Source organism: Molothrus aeneus, chromosome 3 (genome assembly GCF_037042795.1).
Source record: "Molothrus aeneus isolate 106 chromosome 3, BPBGC_Maene_1.0, whole genome shotgun sequence".
NCBI lineage: Eukaryota > Metazoa > Chordata > Aves > Passeriformes > Icteridae > Molothrus > Molothrus aeneus.
In genome coordinates this window covers 27,038,607-27,064,418 of record NC_089648.1, presented here as the reverse complement: position 1 = coordinate 27,064,418, position 25,812 = coordinate 27,038,607, and the positions used below count along the sequence as shown (strand labels likewise).

General features: G+C 46.0%; 1 protein-coding gene across 2 annotated transcripts in view; it reads right to left on the bottom strand.

The window, feature by feature from the left end:
• Window positions 1-25,812, bottom strand: part of LOC136555264 (uncharacterized) — a 59,776-nt gene that overhangs the window by 4,347 nt on the left and 29,617 nt on the right. The window contains exon 4 of one of the 2 annotated variants that reach the window (XM_066547873.1): window positions 11,650-11,703. The exons of the other annotated variant lie outside the window; for it this stretch is intronic. Within the exon in view, the coding sequence (XP_066403970.1) occupies window positions 11,650-11,703 (54 nt within the window). The remainder of the gene's footprint in view (window positions 1-11,649; window positions 11,704-25,812) is intronic. 2 annotated transcript variants of the gene reach the window in all.

Below are 25,812 nucleotides of genomic sequence, written 5' to 3'. Positions count from 1 at the left end.
ATGGTCTCCTTGGCTTAGCCTGCACTGTGGGACTGTTCCTCAAAGAATAGGCTTTTTAGGAACATTTACCAATTCTGTCTAACAGAAGAGAGAGGTTGATTTTAGCATTTCAGATTCAGGTCTATCACACACCTAACAGCATGGCAAGGTGACGTTTTGATGCTTCCACCTCTCCTCTGCCTTTAACTTGTCATGACAAGGCAGCAACACACAAATACCCCCCAAAAGCTGCTCAGATGGTTTGTCCCACCCAAACACGCAGAAAATCAGAGTGAGCTTAGGAAGTGTCCAAGCCAGGCCCTGAGAGCTGCAATAACTGCAGCAGGATCTGGAAGCCTCGTCTCCAAGGCTCTTGGTCACAGCTCAGCCCCACTGGGCAGCAGCCTTTATGTCAGGAAAGGCCTCTAAAAGCCAGTGTGGGCAGCATGTTCCTGCCTAGCTGGTATCTCTTCTGCAATTAAGATGGGCATTCGAGAATGGAAAATGCCAACAAGGTGCTTGGCATCAGCTGCGCCTAGAGTTTCAGCCAGCAAATCATGCCCTGCTACATCCCCCTGACACCTTGGCCAGCAGCATAAGAAACAAGAGAGGCAGATTTAAGGGCCTTTACTCAATAGCCACCTGCTGTGAGGTTATATATGGTGTGTGCTCTGGCAGGCCTCAGAGCTGGAAGGTAACATAGCAACCCCTATTCAAAGCCAAGGGGCAGAATAAATCAGCACATTTGTCCTTCTCCAGAGCAGAGAAGGTCCCCTGCCAGTGCCAAGAGGGAATGGGAACAAAGAACCTGGCAGTCCCCTCCATTTTGAAATGCCAGACAGGATTAGGGAAGGCAGCTGAATCCGTTCATTTTTGGCAGACGGCAGATGAAGAGGCCGGGGAAAGATGGCTCCAAAGGACAGACAAAAGTAATCTACAAAACTCACCAGGCTTTGGGTGGAAAGCTGTGCTGTGGTTTCTTTCTGGGGCCAATGTGTGGGACAGAGAGCCTTCCCAGAGCACTGCCAGGACCATGGGCACAGAACAGGTGAGGCTGAAGGTCAGGGATGTGAGAAGATGCAGGGGGATGCTGAGATTGATGGGCAGTCATGCAGCTGCAAGTGAGACTCAAAATGCACCCAATCCTGCCTCTTCATCCTGGCACCTCTCAAGCAGCCACAAGATGACCACTGGCTTTCAACAACTGCAGACAAGGGCTAAGTGAGAACGGGCTGTGCCCAGCTGCAGGCAGTAACAGGAGAGGCAGTAACCTGACTCCCTCATCCATAGCAACATCCTGATCAATCTGAACTCCTTTATAACCCTGAGCCACACAGGATCCTCGTGCACCTGCTCCCTGACTGACAGGGCAGCACCTCTGGTACTGACCTTGCTGGAGGTAAGAAACCTCCAAATCCCTCAACTCTCTTCTTGCAGACGAGCATTTTTAGATTGGAGTTCATATCCAGCTCTAGGGATGACCAGGCCTGATCTGGCTTAGTTCAAGACACCATTTGGGATCACAGCATGTGGTGGTCTGGTCCTGATGAGTAGCACAAGGCAAAGCTCTGTAGATGTATTTTCAGAACAAAAACAGATAGAGCCAGCTGCCAGAGAGGGGAACATGTTCCTGCCACCCTGTGGCTTGGGCCAGCTGCCTCCCTGTAGTCTGGGCAAGCGTCCTAGCCAGCCTGCCCTTCTCCTTGGGAACACCATGCCTGGGGCTTAGCTTTGACTAGGGAAGGGTGATCAGAGTTGTTGCCACTGCAGCAGGTCCCCAGGGAGCTTGCCATAAACCTGCCTGACAGCCCCTGGTGAGCAACCCCAGGCCAGCTCCTGCAGAGGCTCCTCAGAGCACAAACAATACGCACTTGACATTAAAGGATCATGTGTTCACTCTAATGGCATTCAGACAGCTGGGTACCGCTCACAGAACGGAGCCTAATATGGGCCCTGTGCTCATGGAAATCATTAACCAGAGCCCTCAATTTGCTAAGCAATCTATTTACACAGCTGGAGAATGGCCCGAGTCAGACTCACACGGCTGCCACAGGAGAGCACACAGGCTCATACATATACTCTGTCAAACACACGTGCTCACTCGCACATACTCACCTGCCTCAGGTTCTCCCCAGTACACAGGCGCTTCCCTGGTCACTTGTGCACATCCCTCTGGGAACACACAGACTCCTGACTCAGAAATCACAAGGAGGGCTGTTCTACTCATACAAACCTTGCCTGTTTGTAAAGTAATTCAAGCCATGCAGAGCCGGAACTTCACAGCATCCGGGGGATGGTCTAAGGCACCACAGCTCATCACTGGCTCATCAGCTGCTCAGAACACAAGGTCGTTCCAGTACCTGGACATACCCACACTGTCCCACTGCATACCTGATTTGGGTTAGATGAGCTCCTAAGGGAAGTAAACTCATCTTAGACATGTTTCAAGCAACTATACACAAACCACCTTGGTCAAGGATGCCTCTTCACCCATGTACGTGAGCCTACACATACAGTCCTGCCAACATGTGCTGTTCTCACCAACACATTATCACCTTTAAATACAGGGGGGCAAATAAACAACCAGGTTTGAAACATATCTGAAGTGTATTAACAAAGAAGTACACCTAAATATAGCAAGCGGAGGGAGGTGCCTCAAAGAAGGCCAGTAAGATTAAACATCACAGAAGAAATACTGATTTCAATCATATTAGCAGCTCTCAGAAAACAGACAAATGCACAAATGTTCCATAAACCCACCTGTAACATAACTGTACACTTCGGCAAGGAAAGAGTATAGAGGAAGAAGACAAACATGCAAAGCTAAATTTACTAATATGAAGCCACATTCCTCCTAGAAACAGGTCACTTACTTCTATGAAGTGTGGGTAAATATCTCAAATGCAGACAGTAACATGATTTTGGCCCCATGATTCTATGGAATCATGGTTCTCCTCTCTGGACAAAGCCAAAGTGAGAACAGGTCCAAGTGAGCTTTCAGCTGTGGGAATAGAACCCTCACAGGAGCAGGGAAATGCTCAACACAACGTCTTTGAAGAGAGTGGCATGCTAGAGAAGATGGAACATTAAAAGGACTCTTTGGTCCTCTTTCATAAGAGCCCTAGTATCCAGGTGGGATTCAACCCAGATCAGCTTGTGCACTCTGCCAACCTGTCCCTACTCAAGGCCAATCCAGCATTGGAGTTCCTTCTTTCCTACTCTTGGGCCCCAGTGGCTGGGAAGTGCTGCTGAGCTCCATTTAAAGGATGCTGCCTTCCAGTGGTGGGTGACTGATCCCTTTGCAATCTGCAGACTCACTTGTTCAAAGTCCTTTGGGATGAAAGGCACCATGTAATTGCAAGCTGTAAAGGTGCATCCGATTTCCACCACCACCCTGTGTGGAAAGGAATAAATCCCCAGAACAGCTTTGGCAAGGACAGATGCCTGCCTGGGATGCTGCCTGTCTGTGAGACAGCTGCCTTGCCCAGGAATGGGCAGAGCCAGAGGTAGCACCAATATTCAGGCAGGGCACAGAAAGAGTAAAGGCTGTCAGACTTCACAGAGGAACATTTACAGGTACACTGATTTAACTCCACTTTGTGCTTCTTCCTCTCACCCCTGCTGTGTTAGAAAATAAACTTCTTCACTCTTCAACTTTGATGTATGAAGCCATCAGCTGTGAGCAAGGGAAGGTGACCCACATGCCTGCTTCTAGTTACATCTGTAATTCCAAACACTGTTCTGCCCAGGCTACTTCCCAACATCTCTGCCTCAGTTTCTTCAATGCATAATACATGTCCTGGTTTCTGCTGGGATAAAATTAATTTTCTGCCTAGTAGCTGGTGTATCCTGTGACTTAGATTTAGGATGAGAATAATGGTGACAGCAATAACTAAAAATATCAGTCTGTCAAGCAGTGTTTATACTAAGTTAAGGACTTCTCAGCTTCTTGTGCCCTGACAGCAAGAAGGTTTGGAAGGGCATGAGAAGCTGGGAAGGAAACAGCCAGGACATCTGACTCAAACTGGACAAAGGACTTTTCCATACCATATGATGGCATTAAGCTGGTGTTTTGGCTTCCCAAGTAGCCATGATGCAGTCCTGCTTTCCTGGATATGGCTGAACACCTGCCTGCCCAGGGGAAGCAGTGAATGAATTCCTTGTTTTGCTTTGCTCGCTTGCAGTTTTTGTTTTCTCCATTAAATCATGTTTATCTCACCCCACAAGCCATCTCACATTTACCCTCCCAATTCTCTCCCCCAACCCACCGGGGTAGCAAGTTAGCAACTTCATCATGGGGTTAAGCCACAACAGTACACTACAGCCAGGATGAATTAATTAACTTTTAGGTGTTTCAACCTTCTGATGAGAGGCGATTTCTTTTCAATTACAGTCTTGCTTCAGGCAGTTTTCAAGAAATAGTCGCTGGCAAGCAGGACCAGCTCCTCCAGTGGAGCAACAATTCACATTTAACTGCTTATTCATTAACTCCGATAGGGCCTCTAACAATTCATTCCAGTCACAGACCCGGAGCAGCTCAAGAAGGAAATTTTCACAGGCAAACTCCTTTCCTCCTGAAAGTCTGTCCTACACTCCCAGGTTCATAGAGAATTTTATTTCAAAGAATAGTAAAAAACTAGACCATGCCAGAACTTCACTTTATGACTACCCTTTTCTTTTCTCTTCCAAGAAAAAAAAATCATCTCCAAATGTTGTTCTGACAAGGAACTCAAAACTTTGCAGTGGGCACTGTTTTCTTATGATTTTCATTGCCCCCCCCCCCCCCAAGACTGAAAGACTGAAAGACCTGTCTGCCATCACCAACATAAGGCTGCCTAACACCTTTTTCTTTCCATACCACCACATTGCAAAGAGCAGTTCAATGGTTTACAAACACATCACTGTTCCTCTTAGAAAGGTTTAAAAAAAAATTTAAAAAAAATCAAACATTTGCAAATGTGTGTGCAGAGTTGTGAGGTGGCAACTACCAGACTTACAGAGGTGCCACCAGACAGCCAGCACTGAACCTTTTTGGAAGGTACTTCAAAGGGCCTAGCAGATGCGTGTTGGTCACTTGCCCAAAAGCAGAAATAGCCAGTTTCAGCTCTGGGTCCTTGCTGGCACAAGCATGATAAGCCTTTCTTCTCCTCTCTCACACATCTTTAGATAGGTCTTTGACAAAGCTGACTACAAGCTTTGATTTTGCCTGCCTGACAACCTGAAGGAAAGAGGCTGCACAAAGAAAAGGGACAGATGGGTCATTCAGAGGGGCAGTCTGTCGGTGCTCCCTGGCCAAGCTGGGGAACTCACCACACCAGGGTCCCAGTAAAGATCATGCTCTGAAGACAAATCTCTTCGGACCAAGTGAATGAACCCATATTTCCCTACTAGTGAGCCATATCTTGCACCCACTTTTCTTCCTTCTGATAAGAAGTTGCCTGTGCTTCCTGCATACCTGCAGCAGGTCCTGCAAATACTACAGGGTCTGCATGTGCCTGAGCAGAAGAGACAAGCACAAGAGTAGCTCCAAACAAACACAGACATGGCACAATCTGGCCCTAAATCTCCAAATGCATCTGAGTAGAGTCTTTAGTCTGGGTCTGTACACAAGTGACACTACCTCACCCTCTCCTTCCTCTCCACCCTCCCCGTTCCAGCCCTTGCTGTGCAGCAGGAACACCCTGCTCTCAGAGGGATCACAGCAGCTGCCTCAGAGTCCTCCTCCCTCGGGGCCAGGAAGCCCAGGTACCGTGCTTCCCACAGAGCCGGCACGTGGTGCGCGCTTGGGCGTGTGCAGCTTCCAGTTTGCATGAGGCCAGGGCGAGCAGATTCCCTCTGGCCAGGCAGGCTGGCACAGAGCTGCTCTCAACTTGAAGGGTACCCAAATTAAACCTGCAAAGTGAGGATTAATTAGCCTGGCATGAGCAGGCTGCGAACACATGCTGACATGGTGCGCTTGCCTCCGGACAAACCACCCCAGCTGTGGAAGCCAAGCACAGGAAAGTGGGTGTATTCTGGGAGAGGTGTGTGGGAAAAGAGGATCACAACTCCAGGGACTGGGAGAGGCAATGGGTACCAGGTTCCCACAGCCACACGAACAAAAAGGGAGCAGAACTGCAGTGGGCCTGGACACAGTGAGCAGATGTGCCTAATCAGCCATCTTGGACTTGAAGCTCTGACAGAGAACAGTGGCTCTCTGTGACCCTGTGCCATCCCCTACATCTCTATCTCTCTCTGCTCCATCACCCACATATGACCCAGAAGTCATTAAATCTGACCCTCTCTCTGTGAAACACACCTTGCCACTTTCCACTCCCTTGAACCACAGTGCCACTAGCCATAGCCACCATTGACACACAAGGCTATCCCAGAAGCAATTGGGCTGCACCTTGTTTCTACCACTCCTCACCTCCCCGTATCCTTAAACCAGACCTACAACCCATATCAGACCACAAAGCAGGAACAGTGCTGAAAATAGGAAGTCAGCCTCCTCACTCACCATCCACTTGCTCTTTCATGGTGCTGTGTGGATTAGAGTCTTGGTTATTCCACAAAGTCTGTTCTGTGGGCACTTACATGATTCAACAGGTGTGAGGGCATAGCATACATGGCAGGAATTTATGAAAAGCAGGAAGCAATAGAAGTTCTTATCCTTACAGAAACAGAAGAGAGACATGACAGTCCCACTTCTACCTGCTATGGGCAGGCTAAAGGCTGGTTAGCCTTTGCCATGAAATCCAGTAAAAATCAGGTATTTAGAGTAGTTTTTAACAGACAGAGGCATTCCCCCCCTGGCTACACACAACCCTTCCCCAAACTGAGGAAACATTGGACAAAGAGATAAGAGACAGGGAAGTCATTCCAGGGATCGGGCCCCTGTCCAAGCAGAGGGTGTTCTCAACATTGATAAGATCAAGGCAAGAGCACAAGAGGTTTATGTTCAATTTAAAATTCTTATTTTTACATAGCAGAAAACATCTTTCTGATCAGCCAGGTTATCAGATTGGCCTTAGAATCCTTCCTTCCTTTCTGCCAGCCCCAACAAGATCCTTGAGACACAACTGGTAAGCCCCTGGGTGTCTTCTACCCACCTACTGCTGTAAAGACTAGCTCAGCTCTACTAATCCCATTCAGAGACTGCATGTAGAAGTTTGTCAAGGAAGAACAAAAACAGGAATAAATGACAGACTTTCAACCCTCATCCTAAGATAGCCTGGAGAATTGAAGACTGGTGATATTATAGATACACTAGAAGACAGGTCTCTGCATTCAGAGCTGGCCAAGCCTGGTCTAGGGCAGAGTTGCATCCCATGAGCACATGGCCACCCAGTCATCCTCCTTCCAGCAATGAGGAATCGTCTCCATTGCAGAACAGCTCACCAGGCAAACACACTTTGGACACCCAAACAGCCACAACACGTGTGTGCCCCTCCCCACTTCCAGTGCCTTGCTTCCAGTGACAGACATGACACGGCTGACACTTTGGGGCACCAGGGACCAGGTCTGTACACTCACACTGCCCAGCTCATGTGCCACACACACAGAGGCCAACACCTGCCCCTGGCCTTGCAGTGGCATGTGCTTTGTACAAATCCATAGTTCATGTATTTGCTGTCACCTCTAATTTATCTCTGCTCACCTGCCCACAGGGAATGATTCTTCTGTTCCATTATCCTTTACTGGATGGAAACAGAAGCAAGTTTTTTTTCCCTCTTTAATGTTATTTGCTCTTCACTGTAGGCTGCCACCTCTCACAGCTGCTATTCCTGAAAACATTTCAAACTGAGCTGCTGCACACTAGAAAAGGTTACCAATCGCTCTTCCATAACTGTTAGGTTCTTAGAGTAGTCACATCCCACTTTCCCATTGTTCCACTTAAGTGAGGAGGAACCACTGAGTGAGTGGAAAGGCTGTAGCTGATCACCACCTGAGATGGCCCTTGGGAAACTTAAGCACAGGAAACAACAGCAAGGTAACACCCTGGTGTTAAAACAGCAGCAAAACCTACTTAGCAGCAGGTCACCTGCTTAAGAAAGACTACCAAGGACCACAAACATTTCCAAAGGCTGTAGCTGTGTTTCCATACCAGAGAGCAGAGACACTGCCCTTCCATTTCACCTTCCCATGGGAGACTCTTCCAGCAGAAGACAGAGGAAGGAATAGCTGCAATGGTCATGAAAAAACAACGCCTTGCACCCTGACACACCAGCAAAGCCCCAAGACATCAAGGCAACCAAAGTATTTTTTAAAAGCAGGCATCAGCTCACAACCACGAGACACTGATCTCAGCAAGAACAGGATGAAAATGCTTCACTGCTGATGATATTAGAAGGTCACTGTCATTGTCCTCACACAAGATGGAATAAGCACGATCCTTTCTCCTACAAGTTATTCAGCAGCAGGAGACCTGAAGGGAGAAAGCAAGGATCCTTATTTCAAATCCCTGGCACAAGCCATTAGATATCCTGCCTGCTCCTCAGATCAGTCCACACGCTGCCTGTTCATCCAGCTGTACGCTGTCTGGATATCTGTGACTATCTCAGTTCAGAAAGAGACTCTACCTGATCTGAAAGAGGAACTGTGCATCAGTGCTGCAGTGACACAAGCAAAGTGGTTCACACGGTGATGTTTCCTGTTCAGACACACAGACAGAGAGCTGCTTGGTTCCTCTTGTAACTGCTCATCAACCCATCACTAGGAGATCTGTCTTCATTGCTTCTACCCTCACCACAATGGACAGGTTCCAACGATGAACCTGTGCCACCAGACCCTCAGCAACAGAGAGCCAAGCCTCTCACCTTGCCTCCTGCTATCACTCTTGCCAAAATGCCACATTCAGTAGGGCCTTAGAATAGCCCTTCCAATAAAACTTCGGTCCCTAGTGTGCTCTGACTCCACTGCTGAATGCTGGACAAGACCCAGAAATTACAGAAAGGTTGAGGTTGCTCTAGAGATAGCTGAGTTCAAACCCCCTCCTCTGAGCAGGGTCAGCAGGAGCCTGTTGCCCAGGACTGCATCCTGGCACACCATGGCTCTTTCCATGGACAGAGATTCCACGATTTCCCTGGGCAACCTGAATATCCTACATTTCTACTTGTGCCCATTACCTCTTTTTCTGCTGCTGGGCAACACTGAGAAGGAATACCATGCCAAGCATGTCCTGCTGGCTGGATTGAGGTTTCCCTTTATATGATGAGAGCATGGCACTGTGTTTCAGAAGTATTGACCTCTCTCAGCTGTTTCCAGAGCTGAGGCACTTCAGCAAAGAGTTCTGCCAGGGACCTGCTGCTTCCTTCCTCAGCTGGGTACACAAAAGTGGGAATTCACAATCCCTTGAAAAATGGAGGCAAAAAATGCACCTTTACTTAACAGCTCTGCCACCACAACAGACCAGCAAGAGGCTGTGAAGCATCACATGCTATTACCATGGAAGCCACAAGTGCCTCAGGTGGAGAGGCACTGCCCCAGCTTGGCAAGGCGGGCCAGAGAAGAGTGGATTTTGTGCCATCTGTCAGAAAAGTGTGCTCTCAGTTTCTGCTGTTTATTTTACTGCAAGCTGACATGGGCTCAAGGAGCAAAGGGATAATTCTCCTTTCAGATTCTCCAGGGGCACAATAGTAAGCCACAACAATGAGCTTAAGGTCACGAAACCACCTCACCAAGGAATCACTGAAACCCAAGGGACTGGAGAACCATCACCAAGCACCACTGGAAATAGCTGGTGTCCAGGGACAGACAACCAGGAAAAACCCAGTGAAAGAGCACAGGGCAGGCATAAAGGAAGGTGATAAACAAGATGTGCTAAAACATTGCAGCAGGATTAGACAGCTGGTGGGTCTGAAGGACAGGCACAGCCTGGGGAGAGCTTGTGGGGCACAGAAGGACACAACTATATTGAAAACAATCCAGGCAGAAGCACATGAAAGCACATAAAAGATCAAGATTAATTGTGCAGTCAGAAGTACTGGGTCACTGTGGGGCTGCTGGAAGACAGGACTGAAGAGCCCTGACAGAAGGTGTTTGAGAAGTCAGAAAAATACCACCCCCAGCTGTGCACCAGGCTCCAGCCAGCTCTACCTGCTCCTCCTCCTCTCAGATACCAAATCCATTTCCAGAGCACTGATGGGCAAGGACATCCAACAGCATGCTGCTTATCAACTGCAGCACTTCTGGGTACACAAAGGCAGCGTTCCTACTGCCTGCTGGGCAAGGTAGAAACCTTGAAAGGATCCTGGTCTGTCATTCATCCCTCTTGCAAGGCTATAAGAAACACTGCAGTGAAAACAGCAGCTCCATCATGAAGGATATTTGTTTTCTTCCCCTAATCTGTTTTTGCCTGTGTATCACAAACATGGAGAATCAGGTGGACTGAGGTACACTGCTTTGGTGACAACATGCAAGGTCACTAACAAACAGAATCTTAGAATGTTTTGGGTTGGAAGGGACCTTCAAGATCATCTAGTTCCAATATCCCTGCCATGACAAGGACACCTTCTACTAGACCAAATTGCTCAGAACCCCATTCAACCTGGCCACAATTCTTCCAGGGATGGGGCAACCACAACTTCTCTGTTCCAGTCACCCTCACTGTAAAGAATTTCTTCACAAAATCTTATCTAAATCTACTGTCCTTCAGCTTAAAGCCATTCCCCTTGTTCTATCACTACACACCCCTGTGAAAAGTTCCTCTCCAGCTCCCTTGTACCCTTCCAGTGTCCTTTAGATACTGGAAGGTGGTACAAGCTCTCCTAGGAGCCTTATCTTCTCTAGGCAGAGCAGCCTCTGCTTTCTCTGCCTGTTGTTGTAGGGAAGGTGCTGCAGTCCTCTTAACAACTTCACAGCCCTCCTCTGGACTTGCTCCAACAGTTACATGTCTTTCTTTGTTCAGGGACTCCAGAGCTGGATGCAGCATGCCAGGTGGGGTCTCACCAGAGCAGAGAAGAGGGGGAGAATCACCTCCCTCAACCTGCTTGTCACATTTCTCTTGGATTCAGCCCAGGATACATCTCCCACACGACCATACAGCACTGACCAAAAGAAATACAAGGTACCCACAAAGGAAGCAGGAGCTGGCTGATGAATCCAGGAGTGTGCTGCTAAAGACAAAACTCTCAGAGGTGCAGGTAACAAAATCTACAAGAACAAGACTTGAGCATATCTGATAGGGCTGCAGGCTGTCAAGCATGGAGAGGCTCAGGACACTGCAGCTTCAGCCCAGCTACAAAGTCATCCAAGCAATGTAGCTCTTACCGGTCATCACCCAGTCCCATATCCCACCTGGTTTTGCAAACATTAGTGCATCATGCAGGGACAATCCCTTTTCTCCTCTCACCCCTACCAAACACCACTTGCTCAAGAAGGATCCAGATGACACCCTACCAGACAGCTATGCTGTATGAACTCACAGCATGGGATGTAGACTTTGACACCAAGGAAGATTTGAAACCACGGTCTCCAAAATAGAAAAGACAATGTATTATTAGCCTTGTCAGCACCTAACCTAAATTGCAACTACATTCTATACTCCACACTAGCAACTTTTGTTATGCAGCTGATCAAGCCACAAGAAATCCCCAGAAATCATCTTCTGGACACAGATATTCAGTGAGAACAACCACATTAGGTATATGTGGGGAGATGAAGGAACTGCACCAGAAAAGGGCAACTTACACGAATTTTAATTACTCTAGTCTTCGCTCCACAATTCTTCTTGAGCAGCATCTTCTGAAAGAAAAGTAGAATCCAGGAATTAGTAGAAATAGCATGAATGAACAGAAAGAGGGATATTGTAAGGAGTCCCTTTCAATCAAAACTTCATTAAAACAAGATGGATGGATGGTTAAGTTAGATATGAAAGATTAAGAATTACCAAAGGTGGCCAGCAAGTAAATCAACCTAATCTGAGACTGTCTCACACATCCTGCACAGAGTCCTCTGGCCTAGGTTTTGAAGGAACATACAAGAAATTTCACAAGGAAATAGATAGAACAACTGCCTGAAAGGAAATTTCTTCTTCATTTCCATCAATTAGTGGTTAAATTTTGCCCTGAAGCAGGTGAATTTATCTTCCTTTACAAAAGAAAAAATGGTCTATTTCATGTAAATGTGGATGTTCCCATTATTAAACAGATATTTTCATTATGCTTATTTATTTAGAATGAAAAAAAGAAAGGCAAAAAGCACCTGCCTGCAGTCCTAAATCTCTTTGCCATATACTGCAAGAGTCATTAAAGTTGTCATAACATGAACCACACAACTTAGCAAACAGGATATACTTGAACCAGCAATTATTCTGGGAAATTACAAAAATAAACAGGTGAGTTGAAGTTCTATCCCAGTTTGGAGGCAGTGGTTTGAAAGCTGGCAAGTGAAAAAAATCATTCTTTCCCCTCAAAAATTGTCACGAAACAACTCCCAAGTGGAAAAACAAAGCTTCAAGAGAACAGTCCTTTCATTAAAAAAATATTTTAACTGTATTTTTCATACTGAAAAACCTGGTGAGGGAGACATGTCTGGAAGAATCTTCTCCATCAGCTTTTGAAAGAAATAAAAGATTTTCCTCGCTTCTGCTTTTAACACTTCTCCAGTTGGAAAGCTGAGTGAAGTATGGGAAAGCACTCCCCACAACAACATGCTTTTACAAAGCAACTGAAGTGTTTTTCAGATGAAGCTCTTAAAGGCTGTAGAAAGACATCCCACCATTTTACCAACATGAGTGGTAAATAGTGAGACCTTTCTATTTTCTCTCTTTTTGTCTGTTTTTTTATCATTCTGCTTTCTCCAGCACAAAGCAAGATAAAAAGCAACACAGTACAGGGAGGCTTGGAAACTCAAAAAGCTTAAAAAATCCAAAACATACAAACAACCTCCAAAAAATTCAGAAGAAAAAGCACCATCCCAAAACTGAAGTCAGTGCTTAGGTGAAAGTATTTATTATTTTTCCAGTAGAAAGTACTGCTGGGAGGTGGGAAGTATTTCCATTCCTCCACCACCCTCTGTCACTCTACATCCCATAAGCACGTCTTTGCAGTCCCAATCCACATTACTGCCCAGAACTTGGAGAGGGAGTTAGAGATCCACCCAGCATTTCTAAGCACATCAGACTCTTTGATCTAAAATCCAGAACTTGGCGCACACACACGCCCCACTTTGAAACTTCCACATGAATAGTTTGGGGCTCAAGGACAGTGTATTTTACTATCCAAGCATGCATGGGGGGGGGAAGAAGGGAGGTGCTGCAAGGATTTTGAGCTTTTTCTGTTAATCCTTTAGCAGGTGAATCCTACTGCTGTGTCCATTATTCAAAGGGCTCAACAGTAGCCATGCTTGACTGCTCTGGTCCAGGTCTGACCTGGCAGCACAGCTCCAAGGTTTCTAACCCAAAAGGACCCAACAGTTTTTTGCACAAACCAGGCAGGAGACAAAGGGAACTGCTGAACTGAACTAGCCCAGCCCACAGCTGTCCAACTAAACAAGTAATCCTGGGAATTCATATAAAATATTGCAGGACTCAGCTCCCAGCCAGGCTGCAAGGCACTATGGTAAGGCTGTGAGGTTTCTTTCTTCTGCCTTTCTTAAGGCCCTCTTTCTTAAGAGAAGGAAGGAGACCTTGGTAGGGCTGACAAAACCCAGAGTGCAAGGAAGGTCAAAGTGAGGAGCTGTGAGGTCTTGCAAAGTTTTGGTCTCTCCTCCAGTTTTTCTTCCAGGTGCTGTGAAATGTTGGCTGGTGGGATGAGGAGGATAGGCTAGACAGCTCAAGCCACAGGTGGGATACAATGTGCAAGACAAAGTCAGGTTGAGCAATGAAAATTAGAATAAGGATTCATGATTTTGAGCCACATCCTTTAAGGGAAGAATGCTGTTAGAGCAGAACATACCCTGCTGCATACCATATGACTTCAAGCAAGACCCTCAGCTTCCCAAGGCTACTGTAAAGCTGAGATTTATAGTGGTACTTGGCTGAACAGCCAGGATGAAGTGAGGCTGTGACACAGAATTCTACATTGCCTCAGTAGCACCACTGAATCCTCTGCTGAAAGGGGAAAAACAGAGCTCTGCTGGCCAAGGAGCAACTGAAACACCTTCCAGTACAGTCCAGTGGGATGAAATGCATGGGGACCATGTGACCATGCTAGGCATTTCACCACACCCACAGGTCCCCATGACTTCATCAAGGTGCAACAAAAGACATTATTTCCCAACTAAAATCAGAGAGGCAGCAAGATATTTACCCATCCTGGCCTTATATTAAAACATACAGGGAGAACCAACAGAGATAGAAATTACAAAATGACACCAAAGAGTGAATGAAAGGTTTGAGCTAGCCTGTAGGTAGATGGGACAACCAGCCAGACTCTTCCAAGAGAAATTCAAGTGCTCAGCTGTATCCCAAGTCCTACTCTACTGGCAGAAAACAGAAGTCTTCTTTTAGTGATGCTGTTGTGATAAGCTTTAATTATCTGAGAATCTTACCATAAGTTACACTACTGCTACAGTTGGCAAAGGTCTCATTGTGCAGCAAGAGCAAGACATCCTACATCATTTTCATTCCTCTTATGTTCCCTCTTTGTTCCTGGCACTCCTCTTGATGAGCTAAATAGAAAAATAAAAACATGACATTCCCTCATCCACAGGCTGTTAAACTGGAGCATAAACCGCAGCATATGAAGCTCCCTGGAGCTCTCTTATTTCCACTTAGACTGAAACCAGAGCAAGACCACTTCTGCGGCACTCTCACAGCTTCCAGATCCCACATCATAGTAAAATCTGAAACAGAGCTGGAGATAGAGAGCAAGCCAGCCACATGATCCTACAGCTGAGAATGAATACATGGACGGCAAGTTATCAAATGTTACTCTTTCCAATCAAATTGCTTCCACCTCACTTGCAGCCACACACTTTCTGCACCCAGCACAGTAGAGCCATGCTTTAAAAAGTAAGTCGAGCCATCTTTGAATGGTTTTCCATCCGTCAGCCTTCCTTTTTCTTGCCAAACCTGAGCGCAGACTTTCGGACAGGGAAGCTAAAATGCAGTGCTGCCTAGCAACAGCCAGGGACTTTCCATGGCAGCCTCTCCTCATCCTCCCTCTGGAGACCTCCACGTCACAAACCAACCACGAGATGCAGCAACTCATTAACTCCTATTTACACAGATACAAGGCAGAGCTGAAATAACATTCATTTGGCTACATGACTTGCAGTAGCCTAAAGCAGGGGAAACGGCCTATAAGAAAGGTGACATTCAATTTAGTAACCCTGGGATCATTCCTAACTACTACACCAATGTAAAAGTGCAGTTTTATTTCCTCAAGCTATTTTCTGGGAGTTATGACAATGAGCAGAGCAGAGATTTGTCAAAGGTCACGGAGGATATTAGTAGTAGAGCTGAGAATAAAACCATAGGGTATGGTTTCCAAAACTTTCTTCCACCTGCAGAAAATGAAATGGAAGAAAAAGAGACAGCGTCTCAATTTCAATTAAAAAGTCCTTCTTGCAGGTCTCTGACAGAACTGCTAGCATCAGAGCTGAAAAATACAGCTTGGGAGCACTATTTTTTGCATGAAGGGAAGTTTATTTTACTATCTACTGTGACTTCTACTAAAAGGAGGAAATGACATGTCTAAGGAAATGTTAAAGCCTTTCTGAGAACACAAGAGTTATGCCTCGCTCTAAAAGCAAAGCTAAATTGAAACACTTCAGGGTTAACCCTCCAAAAAGCAGCAGAATTAGTTCAGCCCAAGAACCCACCCACCAATCTCACCTATTGCTCATAACCCAGAGACTCTCTCAGTCCTGAGCCTGGATTCAAAAGAAAGTTGCAGGGACTGGAAATAACAGACCCCATATTCACCAAATGAAATGTAATGAACCCCTGATCTGCCACACGTGTGGCTCTGCTGCACATCACTGCCACATCCAAATACCCCCATTAGAGGAGAGATGGGCCACCAGCCCTGCTTCTCTTGCAGCACAGCTCTCCAGGCCAGCCTTGCTCCAGGAAATACCTCCAACTGCTTAAGCAGCAGTGCTCCAAGTCCCCCAACACTGACCTGAGCAGTTCTGAACTAACCCAGAAGGAAACGGTGAATGCCTGCATTTGCTTATGCACAAAAGCTACCACAGAACTATTCTATACAAACTGCACCACCCAGATGACTGTAATATATATTAACAATCAAATTACAGGCATTCTTAATGCAAGATCACTCTAGGAATACTGATATCCCCAAGACGAATGAATTTATGTCACACTGCTGCAACAGTTCAAAACTAAGTATTTAAAACTCTGTCAGTGCACAGTTTAAAGACAGGCATCACAACTTAATTTTCAAATGTTTAAAGAGTTTGAACAAGCTCCCAAATCAGCATACAATGCAAAATATTTTACATTAATAGATATTAATAAACACTTTTCATCTTACATCTGCTTTTTATACACACAACTCTGGTTTTAGAATAGTTTTTTTTTCACTACCTCCACAAACAAAACAACTCTTTTGTTCATTAGTGTTGCAGGGGGTGTAAATTGCTATTATTTATTTAATTTTATTATCTGGTCACAGTTTTAAACCTAGGAGCCTGTCCAGAGTTGGATGCAGTTCAACTGCTACTGGTTTTCTCAGACTAGTTTAGCCTATTTCAAGCAAAAGAGCACAGGAACTCTCAATTTCTCAACATAACTCATCATTTAATGACATACTTCATCAAATGCTACATACTGATATACAATCAGCTTGTTACAATATAAGAATGTTGCAGGGGTTTTCACTTGCTTAATGAAAGAGATTTCATAGTTAAAAAAAAATCTGTATTCAGTAACTGTGCTTTAATTTGACTTAAAGATCAGACTTTCCAATGAACATCAAAGCAGGCCAGAAGTCTGACTTTCTTTAGTTTTGCTGATGATACTCCACAGGACGAGTGCACTTTAAAGGTACGGACATTTCTTGTTGACATCTTAAGGTTCTTGACAGGATACAAAGTTTACACAGTCCAAATTTTCAGAAAAAAGCCCCCTTAGCTCCATAACCCCTGTTTATTTCTATGCTGTTAACCCTACCAGCCAGCTTCCCAGTTGTCCAGAGTCTTCCAGGAACAAGAAGGCAGACCAAGCTTGAATGTCTAGCATAGAAGCAGAGAAACAGACCAATGATGTTGCTTGCTGTGTTTGCTTTGTTCAAAAAAGCAAACAAAATAAAGAACTGAAAGAAGAAACAGTACAGTGTGAGGAGAAATTGCACTCTAAGCCACAGCAGAGGGCTGATGAAAGGGGAAAAACCATGCCCAGTGATGCAATGTGCACAGAGAAAATTGCCTCACAGCAAGGCCGGGAGGCAGCTCCATGGCCCATTAAGCAGAGGACTGAAGGGGCCTCAATAAGACAATCTCGGGACAGCGAGGAGAAGTGGATGCTGGTGCAGAGGCAATGCTTACATGTGAGCTCCAGCCCAACACCAATCCCATTACACCCAATGAGCCAGCCAGGGAAGCACAGCCCTATGGTCCTCCTCCCCTGGGAAGGCATTTCAGAGCAAAGAGCCTGCCCCATTCCTTTCCTAGCAGCCCTCAGAGCCAGCTTTGGGCCAGCAGGAACAGCTTTCCCCCACTGCTGCAAGCCCGTCCCCTGTCCCAGCACTGCTGGGGCGGGAGAGCTGCAGAGGGTTAAGGCAGGGCAGGGTGCAGCTGCAGGGCAGTGGGCAGAGGAGGTCAGGGTGCTGCACAAAGTGGCCATTGTGCTGCACACTGTGCCTGTGGGCTTCTGCTTCAGCGGGTCCCACCTCCGTCCCACCGCGTGGCACCAGGACAGCACCGGGGGCACAGGGGCAGGGGCACACAGCTGCTCCCCAGTGGGGCAGGCAGGCACACGCTGCTGCTGAAGAACAGCGACCCAGCAATGTGGGAACCCAGGGCACCGGGAATATTTCCCTGTCTGCTCTGGGGTGCCCTGAGCCCCAGGGGAACACTGACTTTGACTCTCATTCATGGAGAAAGTTTCCTAAACTCCAGAATAGACTGGAATCCACTAGGGTGGGAAGTAGATTGTAGAGAGTAGTGTAGATGTATCATTTAGGTGGGAAATTTAGGTTTTGGGATTTTTAGTATGGAGTGATTGGAAGTAAGAGGGCACAAGGTGCCATCCTGGGCTTCTTCCTCGTGTTTCTTTTACTTCTTCCTTCTTCATGGATTTGGGTGGCATTTTGTAATTGGGTGGAAAAGTCCACATTGCAGGCTTTTGGGGATCAGATATGGGGTTAAAAAGGGAAGTAATCTAGGTGTCAGTTCTTAATTGGATAGTTTAGCTTTAAAAGACCCTGTAACAAGAGATAGTTGGCCATTTTTGCGGTGCTTTTCCAGTGCGCTGAGCCTTGTGTGGACAGCATGCAAAACTCTAGATAAGATAACAATAATCAAGAACCTCAAGACCGAAAAGATCCAGTGCATCTCTCTTTCCTGACACAAGACCACAGGGGAGCCCCCTGGGAGGGCCCAGCCAGCATCCCAGAAGTCAGGGAATCAGCAACAGGTACCCTGGGACAGCAAGGCCCTTCCTAGAGCACAGGCTGAGTTAAAGCAGGGGAGCAGCTACCCCCAAAGTCAGTGCTTACACAGGCCAGCTGTGAAAGCCAGCACAGCCCCAGGTCAGCAGCCAGGCTGAGGCTTTCAGTGTTCTCCCAGCACAGCAGCTCCATGCACCTTCAGGCTCAAACATCAGAGCCCCGTGCCTGCTGCTGTAGACAAATACTCCACCAGGAGAGCAGTGCTGCATGCCCACGTGGCAGGGCACAAGGGAGCAGGGCCATGGCTCCTGTCCTTTGGCAAACACAGTGATGAGTTTTCTACAAGGAGCACAGCCAGGTCTGCTGTCCCAATGAGTTTAGGAGAATAACAGGCAAAAAAAACCCTAAAACTATTTTGTAGGTTGATTTTGGACTGGTTTTTTTAATTCCTTGGTGCTGAGAAGTGTTGCTAGGACATGGGCATCACCTCTGAGCCCTGCAGTGCAAAAACTGTACAGAAAGAACAGTAAGTCACAGGCTCCTCCTTACTGCTTTTAAGCTGAAGCAACTCCAGCTGACACCAACTCCCATCCAGGCTCAGGCTCCCAGGCAGACATGACTTAAACTGGCAGACAAACCAGAGGGCCAAGCTTTCCTAGCAGGCACCTGAGGGTACTCTGCATTTGCATCACCGGGGATGCCCTGTGCCAGGGATCACCCACTGTCTGTGCCCAGGGGTGCAAAGCCACTACACAGTGCATCCATGTGTCAGACACAGACACAAGCTCCCTGCCCAGCCCCTGAAGCAGCACAGCAACAGGAAGGCTATAGTTCAGCCATAGCTTTAAATTACAATTGTCAATAGTCACAGTCTTCAGACTTCTCCACCAGAAGTTAAACAGCCTCACGGCATTTTAGAATACAGGCCAACTCAAATGGTTTGGCCAACAATCCCCTCCTACAAAAACAAACCCCAGCACCCAAACACTGCGGTGATAGTGTGGAACATCCTGAAAAGCCTCTTAACTCTTTCAAAAGTTACTTCTAGTTAAATATTCAGTTGAATTAATCATTCAAGCTTTTCTTGCCACACTTATCCTCAGTCCATCTGAGGCTCCTTCTAAACATCAACACTTGTTGAGTCTCTCAACATTGTCATAAAGAGCTCCCATCTCCACCTAGATGGGAGTCCCAATTATCCAGGCAGCACCTCTGCCAGCAAGGGCCAAAAATCCACAGCCTCCAAATAGTGCAAACACTGACAGTTTAGTGCATCTGCACAAGGCAGCAGAGGAAATGCTGTTTATTAAGTGATCATTGAGAACAAATTCAAATTAAAAAAAAAAAAAAAGCCAGGCAAGGCCTTACAAATAAAGTCCTTGCAAGTACCGCAAGGACTTGCACTCAGCAAACAGTGGACCATGAAAACCAAAACAAAGTAATTCCTGTGGTCACCAAAATCCTTTCCAACATGTTTATCATTAATCACCTCATTTTGTGCACTACTGGGAAGGGCTCAGCTATCACTGCTGAAGAGAAATGGGTGAGAGCCTACAGCAAACACGAACTGGCAGAACAGCAAGTCAGTCTCACCAGTAACTGCTCTCTAAATAAGCACAGCCCAGTTGCACCACAGTCCCAAAAAGGCGCTGTGCAAGTGACCACTGCAGAGTGGCACCAGGCTCCTGGCCTGGTCAATGCTTGCGGCAGAAGAGAGTCAGCTGAAGTCTGGCCAGCAAGGTCTGCCACCTGGCAGAACTTCTGAATTCCCACTATTCCCAAGGCCCAGAGAACAGATCAAATTATTCAAATTACAGGCTGTTTTTTGAAGTTTTCCCTGCATATCACACTAGAGCCACAGCTAACATAAACACAGCTACCTACTCACACAGTTGTGGTCTAAGCAAACAGACTGGCTGCCTGTCTGTAGGTGACTCTGGCTTTCTACTGCTCCTCTGTCTTCTTTGTGGCACACAGTTTCCAGATATACTCTGGACCTGTACAGAAGCCCTGTCCCTTTAGGAACACATAAAACAGGCTGTATTTGCCCTGGCACTTTTACCACTAGCCCTTTGACTGGAATTTGGGGATGGAGGAAGTGAACACTCTCCATGGAGCATCTCTGGCTTAGCAGCCGCTTTCCCTGCTGGTCTGGCAGAGTCTTGAGTCTGCTGATCTGCAGGGTACATCAGATGGTTCATCTATTCACTCCATGCCAACACCAAATCCCTCACTGAGTTTTCTTTGAGGCCTGGAAAAAACCCAAAGCTCCATTTGTGCAGGAAATAGACCTGACCAAAAACTCCAGCACCTGTGGAGTAACAAAAATGTAAAGAAAGGGCAGGATTCATTAATTCCCTATCACTCATCTGCACATGCCAAAGCTACCAAAGTTCAAATGTCAGGCTTGCCCCTCCTGCTCACTAGAGTCTGAGAAAGGAGGAGGGGTGCAAAGGGACTGGGGGGTCTGGTTTCACAGCTGGCAGGCATGGTAGCAGCTCCTGAGAAAAAGCTTACAAAGCTTTTAATTCAGGGCGGCCAACGTGACTGTTTCCTCCCTTCCTTCCTGGCCTTGGCTCCAAAGCTGTCCACAGGGAATGTCCAGTCTAGTCTAACATATCATCTGATGTCTCTATAGTTTATCTCACTTCTGACTGAGGCCTTGGCTCAGATATGACTCCAAAGCTCTCCCTCCCCACAGACTTTTCAGACACAGCTAAGCAGAAGGGACACTGCCTCCTGCAGCTTTATCCCATTCCCCTCAGCCCTGCTGCTGCAGCACATGGGAGATGGCAGTGCTGGGGGCTCGAAACAAGCAGCCCCAGACTCTTCCACCTTTTGCTGTCCCCAAGTGCCCCAAGAAGGGGTTAAGACATCAGCACAAGTCAGGCAATACCATAAACACAGTTTCCCTTTAAGCAGGGAGATACAGAGAGCTCTGAAAATCATACAGCTGTACACCCTGGGAAAGACAAAGAAAAACACTAAAATAACTGAAAGGTACCAACTCTTGTCAGCTGTGACATTACAGGGACATGGAGAGGAAAAGAATCCACAGACAGCTGCTCCAAACCCAGAGGACACTGAGATAAAAGTGTGTGCTTTTACTCTATCCTTGGGTAACTGAAAAAACTACAAGATATTCCAAATGCTCTGTGCATGCCACAGGGCCTCTTGCACAGCAGCCACAAAGTGAGCAGCCAGGCATACAGAACACCAGATTTCCAGAAGAGACTGCATGCTCACACAGGTTTGCCACATGAAAGGATAGATATGTGTGTGGATGGCAAAAGGAAAAATTAGGCTAAAACAACCAGCCCAGAATGGTTTAAATTCTAGATTTTTAAGCCAATTTCTTCCTGGTTTTGACACAACTAGAACATTTAGATGTTCATATGTTCATTTATGTTTAAAAGGAAAAATTCTTGGACTTAAATGCTTGTTTGTCAGTCCAAAACCCTGCCCTAAAGTTAGCACAAGGAACTTTTCAGGAGGTATAAAACCCACACAAAATCCACCTAATCCACCACAGAAAATATCCAGTGGAGTTTAGTGGGTTTTCTCTGAGGAGAACCTGGAATATGTACATTTTTAGGAGATTTTTAGCCAGAGGATTTGTCTTAGTGGAGCTTCTCAAAAATAGGGCAACATGAGATACACTCATTGCACTAAATGAAGAAAGGATTTGTCAGTGGCCTGGATCTTCACAATAGGAACCTCAAAAGGTGGCTCTGAATTGCCTCCCACGCTCTCCAGCTGAGTGCAAAGGACATTACCCTGTGGGAACCCTTGCCTTGGGTTCATCTGGTGCTGCTGGGAGCACTCACAAGTGGAACTTGTAGCAGAAAACACCTAAGGGTCACATCTTCAGATGAGAACTTGGATTCATGGACAGCAGGGAAACTTTGAAAAAGCCAAATGCAGACTGACTATATAAACAGCTTTGGAAAGCCAAAACAAGTCCGTCTTACAGAAGCAAACATCCCAAGCCATGGGGCTTGCTCAGGCTCTGAACACAGGGCGACAGAGTTCCTCCTCTTCTCCTTGCAAGACACACACATGTATCATGTCTGCACTGTCCTGCAAAATATTTGAGCATATTCTCCTTTCACATGACTATGCCTGTTGGGGAAATCTCACGTGTTTGCATGAGCACGTGAAAATAAACAAATACTAAATTAGAAATTAGAGACCAGAGGATGATTAACAAACCTGAGACACCATTTCTGCCTACAAACAGACATCCACGTAGTGGGATCAGTACAACACTAATCACCACAGAGAGAAATGATGATGTAACCCAACTGGTCCCACATTCCCCACCCAATCTCCTACTCATCCCCTTGCTCCTCTTCCCCACTGAACCTCACTTACACACTAGTGACAAGGGAACATGCTGAAGCAGCTAGGCAGCTAATAGGATAAAGGCCTCTTACTCCAGGGAGCTAATCCATTTATGCAGAACATAACTAATGACTGCATTTGGAGACTGCTCTCCTATGGCCACATGCAGCAGGGCCTGCCCACACGTGCCTCACAGCACAACACTGCACAGCACACGGGGTCTTGCTCGGTGGTGCTTGGGTGTTGAAACTCAGAACTTGTGATGGGGTTCGACCTACCAGCTGTGAAAGGGCTGGCCTAGGCCTGTACCCATGTGAACAGCTTGCAAATATTCCAGAGGAGCCAGTATCTCCTGCCTGGTGCACTGTCCTTCCTCTTAAGGAGACATATGTTTCCCTTCAGCGCTGCTGATGAGCACTTGCAGATTCTGATACCCTCACAGTGCACATAGCTTGAGATGGTGTAAAGCTGGTCCAGGGAACCACTTCCAGTGCAAAAAACAATACAACCAATTCAACAATCAGTATTTCTCCCTGGACACGCCAATGAGCTGAGTGAGCATCAGCTTCTCTACTTGTCCATGGGTACCAGCAGAGTACACATTACTCTGCCAACGTTTTGAAACTCCCCTATATGAGGGCAGTGAGGCACCATCAGAGTTGGAAGCAGATAATTGCTCTTCTAAACAGGTGTTAGCAGAGCACAACAACCCTCAGAGTATTTGTTGGAGAACTGCTGCCCTCAAGCATGCCACTCCATTGTCTGCATCAAGATCCACTTTCCAAATATTTGGAAATGAACCATCAACTCAATAGCTTGCAAGTCATATCAGAACCTGTATAACACATGTCATTGTTCATAACACATGCATCAGTTTTAATGCACAAATCATATCAGTGTTTCCTCCTTTCAGCTCAGGATTTTGGTCCATCTCACACTTACAAAACAGTCATGCCCTAGGACCAAGAGGGCTCCTTCACTCACAGACTGCAGAAAGGCAAAGTACAGATTAACACATGAAAAAGTGACCAGAATGTCTCAAGGCCAAGTTCATTAGGATCCTCTGCAGAGAAAGGTTGGTAACAGAAGCAAAAGTTTACATCCATACATATGAATAGTTTTGAGGGTGTTTGAATGATCTGGATAGCAAATGAACCAGTGCCTCAGCTCAGTACAGAGTTTTATACAGTGGACTGAGCAGCACAGGCAAGTCTCACAGTTGCAGCAGTAGTTACAGCTGCTTTCTACCTCTAACCCTAGCAGCAGCCCCATCATGAGATAGCAATCTGGCTTTTTTCAGCTTCTTGTGGTTTTACCGTGTCACTCAGCCCTAGAGAGTCCATGGGCTGCTTAGTACAACTGCCCATAGTAGAGTTTGCAAAATGCAGCAGGACAAACTAGCACAGCAAAAATGCCTTTCACACTTCTTGTAGCAGTCAGGCTTGGATAGAACATTGGTGTACCATGAAAGAAAAGAGGTAAGAATGCTAGAATAGTTGTACTATAAATCTTTCTGCTTAGAAAATATTTTCCAAGAGCACCACTTCCAGTGCTCATAATCACACTCATTCTGCTAACAATAATTTGAAACTAATGAGGTTGGTTATGTCATTCTGAGGAAAACATGAAATTATATTAAGTTGAAAGTTAGTTAAGAGCTTGACTGGACAGCACACCAAATTCAGTAGTACAATGGAAATAAACATACCATGAACTCGCTGTGCTATTTCCACCAGAGCTCTGAACAAAGCACTGCAACTTAAAGACTCACTTTAAAGTATGATCAATATACAGTCTTATCATCCACTCAGGTACACCATGTTCTTATGTGAGGTCTGTCTGTCTTTCTGGCACATAGAGCAAACAGTAGCAGTAACAAACTTTCCTGAACAAACTCAGGGCATTCCCTGACCAATGGTGGTCCTCCCAGCTGCAAACCACATCACCTGGAACATAACAAGGAACAGGCTTACAGAAGTGAGAAAAATCAGACATCTGACTGGCTCTATTTTAAAGATATTTCTATCTGTATTAGGAATTACACAGATCCACTAGATTTGAAATTTGGAAAATGATTTTTTAAAAACTGTTTCTTGTTTCTTTATCATAACATGCCCACATACCATCATGGTAGAGCCTATAAGATTGTTTGATGAGCCTCTGAAGTCACAGGCAAGATTGGGAGTTTCTAAAGCCTCCACAGGTAGACAAATTTTCGTTTATGCTGTCAATAAGAGCATGCTTACAATAAGATTGCAAAATAACTTGCAAAGCATTTGAGGGCTTTATCCATTGTACAGCAGATCAACCTGTTTTTTCCATAATCAAACATGTGAAGGTGAAATTATAGCTTACAAGCATATGCCAGGATTTTAAAGCACAAGCATGTTTTTGAATTAAAAATACAGCCTTTCTTAGTATAGACATGACCACAGACTTCATTTACATTAAGTTCCTAACACCCTAGACAAAGCTCAGTTTTACGAATTCATTCCTATGAAAACTGCTTTGCATAAGCAGTTCAAGTCCAGCAGGAAACCAAAAAGGCTGTTTGCAATGTGGAAAACCAGCAAGTTCCATAGGGTTTCTCTTAAGTGTCTTCATTTGTGTTTTATTTTCAATTTACCTTTGGCCCCCAGAACACCTATGCTTTTGAAATCTTTAATTTCAAAAAAGCATTGTTACATTTTTTTGGCTTGAAGAGGGAGGGAGAGACAAACCCCTTATTGGTCAGCATTTCTTCTATACAAATTGCAGCTCAACGAGAAGTGTATCTGGGCTCACAGCTCTGGAAAAGGGCAGGGAGTTTTACAAGGGAATCTGCTCTGGCTTAACTCAGTCTCCATCTACATGAGAAGTAGATGCCTCTATTGAGCGCCTCCCCGTGAGATGAGCTGTGGACCAATGCCCAAAACTGCCATTGACATCAACAGGCTGAAAGAAAGCACGAGCAGAGCCCAGCAGTGCAGTTCTCATGTAAGCCAACAATGGA